The sequence below is a fragment of the Hemibagrus wyckioides genome, linkage group LG11, assembly GCF_019097595.1.
Source record: "Hemibagrus wyckioides isolate EC202008001 linkage group LG11, SWU_Hwy_1.0, whole genome shotgun sequence".
NCBI classification, from domain to species: Eukaryota; Metazoa; Chordata; class Actinopteri; order Siluriformes; family Bagridae; genus Hemibagrus; species Hemibagrus wyckioides.
In genome coordinates, this window is record NC_080720.1 from 9,059,511 (window position 1) to 9,074,485 (window position 14,975).

Consider the following 14,975-nt stretch of genomic DNA (forward strand, 5'->3'; position numbering starts at 1 on the left):
TTGCTCTCTAATTAGTCGTGTTTGGGGATGAAGGTGAAACCCTGTGATCTCACCCTTCATCCTCTCCTGGCTTTCCTGGCTTGTCACCTCCACCCTCTACCCTCTGGTGCTCAGAATTGCTGTCAGAGAGCCAGGTCTGATGATCCCTCTTCCTCATCTTATTGAAGCTGATTTATAATCTCTGTAGGGTTTAAAGGTTAGATCGGCTAGCAGGAGGAAACATAAAAACCATTTCAGCCTTACCTACTAGTGTAAGAGCAAAGAATGAGAATTGAATGCAGCGTGATAATGGACTTAGGAGAGAGAATTGAGAGAGGACTGAGTGTCTCATGGGGACAGAATGACAGGCAGGGACACAAAGATATCTGGGAGAGCAAGAGCAAGAGGCCTTGCCTGTTTATAGCAGAAAGTGAGCTCTGATACTCACAAAACTGTTTGGCAGCAGTGAGGGAATTCCTCCTCCTCCTCCTCCTCCTCCTCCTCTCCTCATGTCATTGTTACGGGGCACGGTTTCGTGAAAGACCTTCAGCTGAAAACATCCAATCTGCCAAAGCCTGCCAACGATGAACTGCCTTTCAAATTAAAAATAGTGACAATGCAGGCTCTTATTTCAGACAGTCAGACTTGAGCTCAGTTTGTTGACTGACCCCAGAGTTATCCAGCTTGGAGTTCACTGTCTGTCACAGTTTGCCTCGCTGGTAACACAAAATTCGTCTAGCAGAAGCTTTTAATAATCCACTGTTTTAATTCAAGTTACATTCTGTACGTACGAGCAGCTAACAAATCTATACCGCTTAGAAACTGTAAACACTGGTGTGCTGGGAAGAAAGTGCTAATACTGGAGATGCCTCCCAGAATGCTATATAAACATCTCTGTACAGAAAACGTGTCAAAAAATTATTTTATTTTTCTTTTAAAGACATGGAAGCATCCGCAGTGTAAGTTCCTGTGTACGTTGATGCTAGAGAAACAGAATTAAAAACCAGCCAGCTAATACTGTCAGAGCTGCAAGTTATACAGAATTAATTACCACCTTCTGACCAATCAGAACTGGGAATTGAACAGAATGTACTGATATCTGTATTGTTTCCTTAAATTGCATTTGAAAACTGCTTTTGCAAATTGTAGCATGCATAATTTTATGCCGAAGAAAGTGAAAAATGGCCCTATCAGTATGAAAATGGATGCAGCGCATAAAGTGCTTATGGCTTTTGCAGTGTTTCGTCGTTGAAATTGTGGAATTGGTGAAGCCTTGGTATTCATCTGTAATGAGCCTTTGCACTGCAGAAATTTCTCATGTAGCGATTTGTGCTCGTAGGGTAGTGCGGCTGCTGCTTTCTGAAAAGACACTACAGAATGCTTTCAGAGAGCCGTCTGCTCTGACTCATCCCACAGAGGGAGTGGATATGTGTGTTGACGAGTGTGTGTGTGTGTGTGTGTGTGTATGGGGGGGTTGTGTTGGGCTTTAAGCAGACTTTTAAATCTAAAACTTTCTCTAATCACTGCCTTTTTCTTCCTGACATATTCTAAAGGTTATGAATAAGTGCTGTGCTGTGGGGGTTTGACTTCCAGTAGCAGATGAAGATGGAGTGAGTCATCTGAATTTGAGTGTATGTTGAAGGGAACATAGAAAGGGATTTATTCTTAAGTACTGCTTACTCTTTTAATGGAAGGAGAAATAATACTGAGACCCCCCCCCCTTCCCCTGCACAAAGTTTACTACCTACATACATCAGCACATACAGCTAATTGTGCAGAGTTGTGCACAATGCCTGTCTTGCAATGTAACATTTAGTGTTTATTTATTAAGCATTAGACCTGGAGATTCTTCTTTAATGGGGTTTCAGTAGTGAAGAAAGAGTGTGTGTGTGTGTGTGTGTGTGTGTGGCTGAGGGGAATCAGTGATGGCATTGGGAAGGTATGCATGCTGTTCTGGTCTGTTAGTGGAATGACAGTAAAAGTGGTGGGCATAAAAAATTAGAGCTGAACAGTAGAAGATTTGTCTAGGCTCTGTGTTGTATGGCACTGATGAACACAGCTTTATACTCCATATAAATCCTCTGCAAATGATATTAAAAGCACTTTTTAATATTGCATTCACTTTAATAATATGAAGGGGTGTGTTGTGTGTTTGTACTCAGGAGTTCTTTTACTGTAATTAGCCTGGTCTAGTCAATAGCCAATTTTCTACGCTGTCAAGTAAGAGTTATGAATTCTGTATTTATGTTTTACTGTGTAATTGATCACTGCTGCATTCAGTTACACAGGCGCGAAGGTAATGTAAATTGTTGACGCACTTTATATTGCTTAGCATTTATAAAAATGAATGTATCTTGTTAACAGAGGTGGGAACAAGTCATTGTTGTCAATTGACAAGTGTGATGTGTAAAGAGAAGTTCCAAATTATAGCCCAGGTCTAGACTGATGACTCCCAAATCACAACCTAGGTCGAGTCTCAGGTTGAGTCACAAGTCAAGACATTGGAGTCCTTAATGGAGTCCCAAGTCGAAGCAGTCAAATCCCAAACCATGTTCCAAGTCAAGACAGACAAGTCCCAATTCGAGACAGTAAAGTCCCAGTTCATGTGTCAAGTTAAGTCCCGAGTCAAAACAGTCAAATCCCAAATCGTGTTCCAAGTCAAGAAAGACAAGTCCCAGTTCAACTCCTGAGTCAAAACAGTCATATCCCAAATCGTGTTCCAAGTCAAGAAAGACAAGTCCCAGTTCAAGTCCTGAGTCAAAACAGTCAAATCCCAAATCGTGTTCCAAGTCAAGAAAGACAAGTCCCAGTTCAAGTCCTGAGTCAAAACAGTCAAATCCCAAATCGTGTTCCAAGTCAAGAAAGACAAGTCCCAGTTCAAGTCCTGAGTCAAAACAGTCAAATCCCAAATCGTGTTCCAAGTCAAGAAAGACAAGTCCCAGTTCAAGTCTCGAGTCAAAACAGTCAAATCCCAAATCGTGTTCCAAGTCAAGAAAGACAAGTCCCAGTTCAAGTCCTGAGTCAAAACAGTCATATCCCAAATCGTGTTCCAAGTCAAGAAAGACAAGTCCCAGTTCAAGTCCTGAGTCAAAACAGTCAAATCCCAAATCGTGTTCCAAGTCAAGAAGACAAGTCCCAGTTCAAGTCCCAGTTCAAGTCCAGAGTCAAAACAGTCAAATCCCAAATCGCGTTCCAAGTCAAGAAAGACAAGTCCCAGTTCAAGTCCCAGTTCAAGTCCCAATTCATGTCCCAGGTTAAGTCCCAAGTTAATTCTGAGTTAAGTCATCTTCCAAATCCAAACTCAAGCCAGACATCTCCTAGGTCATATCCTACCTCATGTCCCAGGCATAATCTTATATTCTAGGTTCCAAATTGAGTCCCAAGTTGGGACACGACCCAGGCTATGGTCAGGTCCTTGGTCAAACCTCTGGTTGAGTCCTTGCTTAAGTCCCAAGTTAGACAAAGTCATTTTGCATTTTGTCAAGCATGAAATCATTATGGCTCAAGTCTAACTCACTTATCAACTATTTGCAGCTGTCAGCTTTTTGCTTTAAAGTTATTTAGAAATACAGTTTGCTGAATGAAAGCTGCCTGAAATTTTGAGTGACATTAAAACTTTTTTCTCCACTCTCTAAATGGCAGATTTTCGCAGTGTTTGAGCAGTGCAAATGGTTAGAATTTTTTAACACGTTTTGGACAGCTGTCATCACCCTTAACTAAGCGCCTTTTAACATGAAAGCTCCTTTTTTATTTGAAATGCTTGACTACTTTCATGAGGAACAAACTGCAAAATATTCTTGCACCATATATTTTTGTGTTGTTTTCTAGCTCTTAACAAGACATAGTCATGCTTATTAGATTGCTTCAAGATCAGTGCAGGTTTCCTGAGTTTTTACACTGGCTTCCTATTTGGATTAATGGTTTTATGAAGTACCAGTAACTCAGTAACCATGACCAGCAAATCCTTCCTCAGTGCACTTAAGCCTTGCTGTAAATCAATGTGAATTCTTTCAGCACCAAGCTTTGTGTTGGAGCTCATTGTACACTTGGGTTAGATAATGGCTGTTTCATGCTTAATTATTTCTAATGTGCCTTCTGGATCCTCTCATTTGTGGGCTATTAAAGTTGATGTGACCATGAGGTATTAATATCCACTGTAATAGCTGAATCAGATTTTCTCATTGTCACACATTTCCTGTATACTATGTTAACAAGTTGTCATTAGCACCATGCACTACATCTGTTAAGGTGGCTAATTTAGTGGTTAGCCTCGACATGTTGCAGTGTAACTAGCTGTGCAATTGTTTTGAAGGCAGGCTGGTTGTGACTCAGGTGGGTAGTCTGTGGTTGTTTGGGCAGCATCATGGGAAATAGTGTGTGAATTATACAACAATGGTATTAGCATCAGTGAACTCATTAGATTTTATTGCTTATTTACTGTAATGTTTGGTGCCTAGTGGCTAGCTTGCAAGACAGCTCAAGCATTAGAGACAAACAGTGTCAGATTCATATTTAAACAAAATGTCCACACATTATTTAAGCTGTATTAATAAATTAATGTTGAATTATATGTGATATGTGAATTATTTGAATGTGTGTGGTCTGAAACTGATATGGCGTATTAGGTCAAGATAGACATGTCAACATCACCGACTTTAACAGGCGTTTAAAATCTGCATCTGAAAGCCTGGTCGTGTATTGTTTAAAAATAACTACCTGGGAGCTTTGCCAAGATGGCTACCGAAATGACAGATGTTACTAGAAGGACTTTGGTCTTTTATTAGGTGGGGTCAGACCCCATCAAACAGTCCCATAAATCTTACCATGTTAATGGTGTAACAGTATACTGAGACTACATAACTATCCAAACAAGTCCTAAAGAAAATTCTGGGCTTGGTTAGGAAAAAACCTATAGCACAGATAAGAACAACTCTTCACAATAGAACCATTCTTGAAAAAAGTCATACCAGTTCCAGTTTTGGATTTTACCCAAGGGCATGTTGGAGGCTGAGCAGAAATGGAAAAAAGTTCTGATGAGACCATACTTGAAATTTTTTGGTCTTGTCACAAAGCAGTATGTTTGGCTGAAAAACAAATATCTCCTCAAGAACCCTCTTCCCACAGCAAAGCACATTGGTAGGAATTGGTTAAGGTGTTGGACTATTGACTAAGATTGAGTAAGTTTGTGAGTTTGAATCCCAGCACCATCAAGCTGCCCTTGCTGGGCCTTTAAACCTCAGTTGTATAAATAATATAAATGTAAGTTGCTCTGGACATGGGCATCTGCCAAATGGCGTATATGTAAATTTAAATGACAGTTATCGTGTTATGGGCATGCTTTACATCTGCAGGAACTAGATGGATGGAGCCAAACTTGGGTCAGTCCTAAAAGAAAATATTTTCTAGTCTGCAAGACTTAAGACTGGGACAGAGGCTTCTCATTCCAACAGGACACAGATCCTAAGCATACCGCCGAAAGCTATATGCAACATATACAGTTGTGTACTTTTTTTGGGAAAACAATTTGGGAAAGATGTGGGGGTGATGGCCATGTTTTCACAAGCATTTGGCCATATAGTTTATAACTCCCACATCAGTGCTGCCTTGTCATGGAAGAACCAAGCTTTTGCCTCATGGTCCAGACATTGCTTTAATGTTCTCTGCTTAGTAGTGTCCTTTATCTTGCAGAGAGATCCGGAGTGGAGATAACAGTTCACTGCAAATCCCAAAGGGATGGGAATTGCACCATCAAAGCCCACATGATGTCACTTCACGCCTTAGCACTTGTTCCTTGTGCTGTCATTTGATGTACCCAATTAGTAAATGACTGATGTACAACACGAACATTAATTGGTGTGTAATTGTACGTGCCAGTTTTCTCAGTCCTGGTGGACTATTTGTCAGCATAAAATAAGCGCAGTTGGCAGATTTGTAACACAGCCTGATGCTACTGAAATCTGACAATTACAGGCAGTGAGGGAACTCACAGAGGTTATATACTGTACGATCTCTTTGCCATGCTTGCGGTTACAGAAAAGCGGTAATTGCAGCTATGGTCCACATCGGTGGCATCATTATTGTACATAAGGCACGGGCACTAAAGCCATCAGCACAAGCACTTAAGGAGAGCATGCGAAAGCAGGATGAGGATGACGAAGATGAAGAAGGCGGAGCGAACAGATCCATTAGCGGTGCGGGGGTCTTGTTGTCCACTTGAAGTCAGAGAGAGGCTTTTTGCCAGAACGTGTGGGAGCCGCAGGCAGATCTCGACAACCACTCGAGCCAGATGAGTGATGCTGGGAAAGCAGGAGGAGATCATCATTAATTGATGCAGTGGCAAGTGTGGGCGGCTGCGCATACACGTATACATACACGCACACATGCACGCGTGTTCAGGCAGGGCGATGAAGGCTGGTGTACTCAATCATGTCTGCTAAAGAGTGTAGTCATACTCTCAGGCTGGATTGTGCCGCGCTGTGGCTTCTCATTATCACAGAGCTTATGAGTATATACGGCTATGTGTCATAGCGTGTCTGCTATTTTTAGTCAGGGTCCAATGCCTGTGGTGTTAAATATGGATTTGGAACCTTAACACCTCACCTGCTTGTTTTTATCAGTAGATAATCTCTCAAATCTTTTCTGACCATTGTTTCATGCTTTTTTTTCATATCATTGTTATACACCGATCAGGCATAACATTATGAGCAGTGAGAGGTGAAGTGAATAACACTGATGATCTCCTCATCATGGCACCTGTTAGTGGGTGGGATATATTAGAGGCAGCAAGTGAACATTTTGTCCTCAAAGTTGATGTTTTAGAAACAGAAAAAATGGGCAAGTGTAAGGATTTGAGGGAGTCTGATGAAGGGCCAAATTGTGATGGCTAGACGACTGGATCAGAGCATCTCCAAAACTGCAGCTCTTGTGGGGTGTTCCCGGTCTGCAGTGGTCAGTATCTATCAAAAGTGGTTCATGGAAGGAACAGTGGTGAACTGGCGACAGGGTCATGGGCGGCCAAGGCTCATTGGCTTTTGATCCAAAGGACGAGCTACTGTTGCTCAGATTGCTGAAGAAGTTAATGCTGGTTCTGATAGAAAGGCGTCAGAATACACAGTGCATGACGGGTCAGGGCTGTTTTGGCAGCAAAATTCAGCAGATTCCCCTTTTCAGCTCTTCCATCTGGTTCACTGATGTGATTGGATGAGTGGTGGTCCAGGGGTGCCTCTGTTTAGTATAACATAACAGCACTGGTACATTTCACTGTCTGTGTCTCTTCACTCGTCAGTGTTTGTTACATACAGTTAGAATTTCAGCAGTAGTTTGTTCCTCTGAAAGCGTTAGTACAGTACAGCCAGTCATGGTGAGGAGTGCGTTTTTGTGAACATGACTCTTGACTGAAAGCTTGTCAGATGGAACGGAAAACGGGAAGCTGAATCTATTGTATGCAGCTTTACCAAGAATGAGCAGCAAGCTAACCAGCTCCCTGATCCTAGATTTCTATTCTCCCTGCTATGCTGAATTCTATTCTATTCTGTTCTACTCTTCTCTAGTGTGCTGTTCTCATCTACTCTGTACTGTTCTGTTCTTCTCTTGTCTACCATATTCTGTTGTTGTATTCTACTTTATTCATCCATGTTCTATTCTATTCTATTCTATTCTATTTTATAGTGTGGTATTGTCATTTGCTCTGCTCTATTCTGTTCTTCTGTTGTCTACCGTATTCTTTGGTTCTATTTTGCTTTATTCATCTGTATTCTATTCTATTCTATTCTATTCTATTCTATTCTATTCTATTCTATTCTATTCTACTTGTCTCTTCTATAGTGTGGTATTGTCATCTGCTCTGCTCTGTTCTGTTCTTCTGTTGTCTACCGTATTCTGTTGTTCTGTTCTACTTTATTCATCGATATTCTATTCTATTCTGTTCTATTATGTTCTATAGTGTTCAATTCATCCATATTCTATTCTATTCATTTCTACTTGTCTCTTCTCTAGTGTGTTGTTCTCATATGCTCTGCTCTTCTGTACTTCCATTCTATTCTGTTCTATTCTATTCTGCTCTGCTCTGCTCTGTTCTGTTCTCTTTAATTTATACTCCTCCCTTATTCCATTCTAATCTGTTTTGCCCTGCTTCTGCTGTTCACCCTTATTCCACTCTTCTCTGTCTTGCTCTGTTATATTCTACTTTTCCTTCTCTGCTCTGTTCTGTGCATTTATTCTGTTAGATTTTATTCTTTGGTTCTCTGCTCTCTTTTCTATTTCAGTTCTATTCTTTATTTTGCTCTATTCCATGTTACTTTTTTGTATTCTATTTTACTATGATATATTCTGCAATATTCCTATCTTCCAGATTCTATTCTATTCTATTCTATTCTATTCTATTCTATTCTATTCTATTCTATTCTATTCTATTCTATTCCATTCCATTCCATTCCATTCCATTCCATTCTATTCTGTTCTACCCAGAACCCTTAGATTTATTTGCTAGGCAAAGAAGCAATTTAAAAACCTTACCAAGTTATGGCTTTTGTCTGCAGTGTGTGTAAATACTGAACCTGTCGTTGCTTTTTGTGTTTTTGCTAGTTGCCTAAAGCATTTTCCATGCAGCAGGCTTATCTTGCCATAGTATGTCCTGTTGTTGAGTGATGCCACTATGCACTGTACACATGTGAATATCAGAATGATAGTAACATGAATTCAGACCAAACTGTTTTCCCGGGTGATATTTTGTCATAAATGCATTGTTTCCAGTTTATCTGAAACATCTTCCAGTTACACTCATTGCCCATATGTTCTTTAGATGCAGGTAATTTCTGACTGAAGTCCATATTTTGCTCTGTAATTATCAGCCTCCCTTTACTCCAGTCATCAGTGGAAAGGGACTACCTTAGGCCCTCCGCTGATTAGAGAGAATTTGGATCATTCTCATCATAGCGGTGACGTCATGGTGAAATGAACATGTGCATTGTGCTGGTTTGAGTGTGTGAGGAGTAGTGGAGCTTTATAGAAAATGGATGAAAATAGAATATAAAAGAGAAGAGCTTGAAAATGAATATGGGGGGGAGCTATAGAGTACACTTACAAAGTGGACTAACAGGGAAGATGTGCCAGTGGTCTTCAAGAGGGCTTTCACATTGGCTGTTTAGTCTGAAACAGAACACAGTTTACATAAAACATTGGTACTGTGAAAGCTGTTATGTGGACCGGGAAGCTTACAGTGGTACTGGACCTGAGGCTACCTGTAAGAGGTTACACTGGAACTGTGCTGCGATTCCCATGAATGTGAACACAGCTCGTACTCGGATCTGCGCTTGATCAGGAAATAAAATATCCTGTGTGTGTGTTTTAGCTTATGACAACGTCATTCGTTTCCACAGGGGTTTAATAGAATCAATTGAGTCTGGATCCAGACCAGTGCTGCAGTAGGCAGTGGTGCTCATATTTGGACCACAGCAAACATGCCCAGTGTGAAAACCACCTTGAAGAGCTCAGTCTGTGTGTGTGTATAGATATATACAGCTCTGGAAAAAAATAAGATACAAAATAATCAGTTCCTTATGTTTTTTTCTTCCAGGTTCATGTATTGGTGAGATGAACAGTTTTGTTTCATTTTTTTGTGAACTGCTGACAATATTTCTCCTAAATTCAAAATATAACTATTGTTATTTAGAGTGTATATTTAAAGGAAATGACAACACATCAAAATAACCCAAGGTCATGCAGTATTTGCAGAGCTTTAATAGCTCAAATAAAACAAAATGCAAATAATTTGTAAACAAATTGTGTTAATGCTTTGGATAAATAACATTAAGAAATCAGTATTTGGTGGAATAACCCCGATTTGCATGTGCTTTGGCTCCATGCTCTCCACCAGTTTCTCACATTGCTGTTGGGGAACTTTTTTGCAAAAAAGCAAACAGCTCAGCTTTGCTTGATGGTTTGTGACCATCCATCTTCCTCTTGATGACATTCCAGAGGTGGTCTCTTATTTTGTTTCCAGGTCTGTACAGTATATACTGTAGTCATAAGATCATTTGTTCAGTTGTGGTGCCAGGTTTTGCTTGGTAGCTAAAGTACTGTAATAATATATAAGTGCTAGTAAAATAAGTGAATTAATACAGACCACAATAAATGCACTTTCTTTAAATTTCCAGTTTATTGCACATCATGTTTGTGTCCTTGGGAAAAAAAATCCAGCAAGTTGTTTGCAGTGTGTTCTGTAATCACATTATGTACAAGATTTTATTCAAGTCTAGCATCTTTATTTTCTCTCAGCATGTTTACCCATACTGTAAGGTGACTTGTTGTGTTAGCAGGAAAGTTCTGCAGAAGCTTTGATCTGACTTGATTTTGTTTCATCGGTGCTTTCACATACCTACTTATTCCTGATTCTGAAAAGATCGTCTGTGTGCGTTAATGAATCTGGCTTGTAAATAAAAATCATTCCCCTGTCAACCAGTCTGTGGCAGGTGGATGTGTTTAGTGCAGCAGGAGGTGGGGTTTGATATGACAACTTGCATATCAATATGTGTTGCATCACTGTAAACTGCATTGGATTTATTTTTCCCCCTCTGGTTGTTGCTGAACCTAATGTTGTACCTGTTCACCAGGCACCTGTGAATAAAAACCTAATAGCCTGGACTCAGCTCGTCCACTCTTGGAGACATATCCTGGAGGATGAAAGCCTGAGCTCTTTCATGTGCACTTGAATGCTTCTTTTGTGCTTATGGTTGTGGCAGATGTGCATTTTAATTTTGCATCATACATTTTCAGTGAGTTAACTGAGATGATGTATTGCAGCAGGTGTAGAATGGAGTCTTTGTGTCTCTGTATGTATGTGTATATTTTGCATTTTATGTGTCTTGTTTGTGTTCCATGGCTCGATTGAGAACCATGGCTGGAAGATTCTCTCATTATTATCCTGCCATACAGCAGCAGGTGAAGGATTGTTTCTGCTTTCCTAGTGACAGTATCCGCAGACGGAGGACACTCTATCAAATCTCAGCCTGAAAAACCAAAACTCAGTGGTCAAACCTCTTGCCATCTGGTAATGACACTCGGCCTCGTGGCGGCCTAACGAGCCATAATGAGCTGCAGTGTTGGGCCAGATCGTGCGATATGCACTTTGCCACAGCTCCAGTTGGCAGCAGTGACTCAAAATCAGCATGTTTTGCATGCGCTGATGGCACAGTCAGCAGTAATGACGTCTAACAGTCATTAATGAGGATGGGAAGAGGCATCTGCATTATTCCTCAGATCCATTAACGGAGAGGGAATGCAGAATCTTCATGCTTTACATGCCGTGATCTTTCGCACTCCGGCTCAATAAGTGCTGATGAGCTGTAATGAGCCCTATTGTTCCCGGTGTCAGAACAGCCCATTTGTATGTCAGGGAAAGGTGGGGAGCGGGAAGGGATAGTGCCATGATACAAGCTGAGAAGATTTCTGAAATCTTAACAAGCTAATTAAATACAGCTCAACAAACCAAACATTAGGAAATAAAGAATGCATACAACACGGAGTTTGCAAATAACAGCTGAGCATCACGACACGTGCAGCAGTGACGTTGACCATCAGAACCCGAGTCACCTGCAGTCGACTTCAGAGTGAGGAAACGTTCCCCACAAAAAAAGATTCACGCTGGTGTATTCTTGATGAATTACTCTAGCTGTCTCATGGCAGAAAAATTACAGGCTTTAAGCCACTTCAATAAACTTTCCTCCTCCCCCTGCTTGCTGGAGCAGAAAGAAATAAAAAAATAAGTAAGCATTGTCATGCTTAAAGACAAAGCCTATAATCAAGTCTCTTTTGTGACTTTAAAACAGCCGTCCCAAGCCTGTCACTAGCAAATTGCTGTGAATTATAAGATTATTGTATAAGCTTTTCGAGAAGCTTTGTTGTAGGCTTTCTTTGTATTAAAAAAAATTCAGTCAAGCTACATTTATTGTCATCTGCTCACATGTCTGAGCGTATTGTTGCCAATCTTTGTACAGAAGATACAGAGACTTCGGGAAGACGTTTTCTGGGCAAAAGAACAGAGGAAGTGTTTGAGAAAGAATTATCACTGAGGTGTGTATATGAGTGCAATATGAAACACTGCACTTCCTGCTACATTTGACCCTTAGCATTAAAAAAAAACTAGTTATCATTATTTCAGCATCACTTTTGAAAAGCTGAACATTTTGAGTTATTTCCTGGACATCGATGCCCACATCTTCTATGAAAGCCTTCAAAGAACGAAGACAACTCTTTGTTTAGGATTTTCCCAGTACTACATTAGCACCAGAGTAATTATTAATGCTTCAGCACAGCTGTCAGCCTCTAATTGTAGCCGTGTTTATCCTCGACTTGAACGTTCCAGCGTTTGGTGCTAAGGATTCGGAAAAGGAAGAATAAATGCAGAGGTTACTTTCCTCCGAAGTCAGACTGGACACGTGTCGCGTGAGAGGCGCTGTGTACACACAGCATCAGCACACTTTCATTTCAGTCTTAAGGAACTCGATGATCAGTTATGAGAAGAAAATTTCATTTCATTTCCTGCAGTTTGTTTGTCTTTTCAAAGAGACCAAAAGTAACTGTGTGACCAAAAGTTAATGTGAATGCCTCATTTTTCAATTCAATTTGATTGCATAGTGCTTTTAACAGTGGACATTGTCTCAAAGAAGCTTTGAAACATATCATAAAAATTATGGAGTTTAATTAAATTAAATTAATGTTCATTCCTATTGAGCGGGCCTGATGAAACGGTGGCAACGAAAAACTCCCTGAGATGATATAAAGAAGAAACCTTGAGATGAACCAGACTCAGAAGGGAACAATTATCACACTCATACGTGCCTCTTCCCTGTAATGATATACAAAAATCTTTACTCTACACCACTTCTAGGCTTTTTCCTGCATTTTGGAGTGAAGCTCTAGTGATTTGTGTTCATTCAGCCACAAGAACATTAGTGAGATCAGGTACTGGTGTTAATGAGGAGGTCTGGGGTGCAGTCAGAGGTCAGTGGGGTTGAGGTCAGGGCTCTGTGTAGGACACTCGAGTTCTTCCACATCAGCCTTAAGGAATCCTGTCTTCATGGAGATCAATTTGTGCACAACGGAATCGGCATGCTCCTTTTGAGCAGGTTTGAGCCTGTTAGTTCCAGTGCAGGGAAACTGTAATGCCACAAGACATCCTACACAATTGTGTGACAACAATTATGCTCCTAGAGTGTGGTGCTCAGGTGTCTACAAACTTCTGGCCATAAAGTTTATTAACTGTTTCATTTTTCATATCCCATATCACAACCTCCTCGCAGCCACATCCAGTGAATTCCCTCATGTGCTAATTGCAGCTCTGCTGTTGCTCAGTACCTCCCCATATAAACGTCTTTGTAACTCATATTCTTATACAGGATAATAGAATAAAACAGCAGAACAACATGAGGAGATCTGCTCTATACACCTTTTTTTTTTTTTTACTCACGGGGCCATTCATATAAAAGACTTTGTTTAAAGCCCCAAAAAAGAAAACAAAAGAAGAGGAACTCACAAAACTAAGTCCTCCAGCTTGCATTACTAAGCCTGTTTTGTCCATAGAGATCTGCCAGCTATAAAGGCAAAAATTGTTCACCAAAACAACAAGACAGTGGACAGCAAATAATCAGTACATTTGTTTTTAACGTGTTTCCTTATGTCGATATAAAATAACAGTCATTGCATGCGAACTACAGGTTGCACAACCATGACGTCTTAAATAAATTGGACAGCGTATAAAAATGTGCATTCATGCATGACAATAAAAAGAGAGGAAGAATAGAAGTTGAAGCTAAAATGAGGGACAGCTTAAACATTCGTCGTGCCTCTGACATGGCAGATCTGGATTGAAATGCTTGTTAAAATTTAACAGAGTGACGTATTGGAGTGAAACATCTGGTGTCAAAATCCTTCAAGAGGTAAAACAGAATTAAAAATTTAAAAGCGGCCCCAGTGGCGAGCCGTGGGGAATCCCCTGAACATTTCTCTGACCTTTACAATACCCACTGCTTTTCTTTGTGATACCTGTTTGGTGTTAATGTATCAGTGTGTTATTTCGTGCTTTGTGAGTTAACAAGTTGATACTTTCTGGTTGTATATTTTGTGTATACTTTACACAATCCTTCTTATGTCATTCAGTAATTATTCCTGTTCAGCGTCTTTGCATTTTGACCTTCATCTTGCCGGTCTTTGTTTATGTATATTGATGTTTATCTGTGTTTGTGTGTGTCCTGCCAGCTTTTGTAACACTCCTAAATGGCGACCAGGCTCAGGACGCCATCCGCTCACTGCACCAGACGTCGGTGCGTGGTCGTGACATCAGCGTCCAGCTGCAGCCCACCGACTCGCTGCTGTGCGTCACCAACCTGCCTCACACGTTCACGGGCACGCAGTTCCAGGAACTGGTGCGTTCCTATGGCAACATCGAGCGCTGCTTCCTGGTTTACAGCGAGCTAACGGGCCACTCCAAGGGCTACGGCTTTGTGGAGTACATGAAGAAGGACTCAGCCTCCAGGGCTCGCTCGGAGCTGCTGGGTAAAGTGCAGGGCGATCGCTTTCTTATGGTGCAGTGGAGTGACGTCAACCAGCTCAGCACGGCCCAGCACATCCACTCCAAGTGCCTGTGTGTGGAGCGACTGCCCGTGGACTTTGACAGCTCCGAAGAGCTAGCACACATCTTTTCTGAGCACTACAAACCCGTCTTCTGCCAGGTGAGCCACAGCGAGAGGAGTGAGTTAGTGTTAGAAATTTGCACGCACACAGGGTTACGGAATAAATGACTTTCCCACCTGCCTGTGGAGAGAGAAGTTGATAATTGTACTCGCTGTAATGGAAGAAGGAAATTCCTTGCTGCGTAAAATTACAAACCTTGTATGGGTTCTTGCTGCAATTTACAATTTATGATAGCGCGAGTAATATCGCTCTTCTTTTGTTTGTGTGTGTGTGTGTGTGTGTTTGTTTGTGTGCATGTGTGTTTGTGC

General features: G+C 40.9%; 1 protein-coding gene across 3 annotated transcripts in view; it reads left to right on the plus strand.

Moving 5' to 3' along the window:
* Positions 1-14,975, plus strand: part of raver2 (ribonucleoprotein, PTB-binding 2) — a 105,538-nt gene that overhangs the window by 18,573 nt on the left and 71,990 nt on the right. For all 3 annotated transcript variants that reach the window (XM_058404148.1, XM_058404146.1, XM_058404147.1), the window contains exon 3: positions 14,233-14,705. In XM_058404148.1, the coding sequence (XP_058260131.1) occupies positions 14,233-14,705 (473 nt within the window). The remainder of the gene's footprint in view (positions 1-14,232; positions 14,706-14,975) is intronic.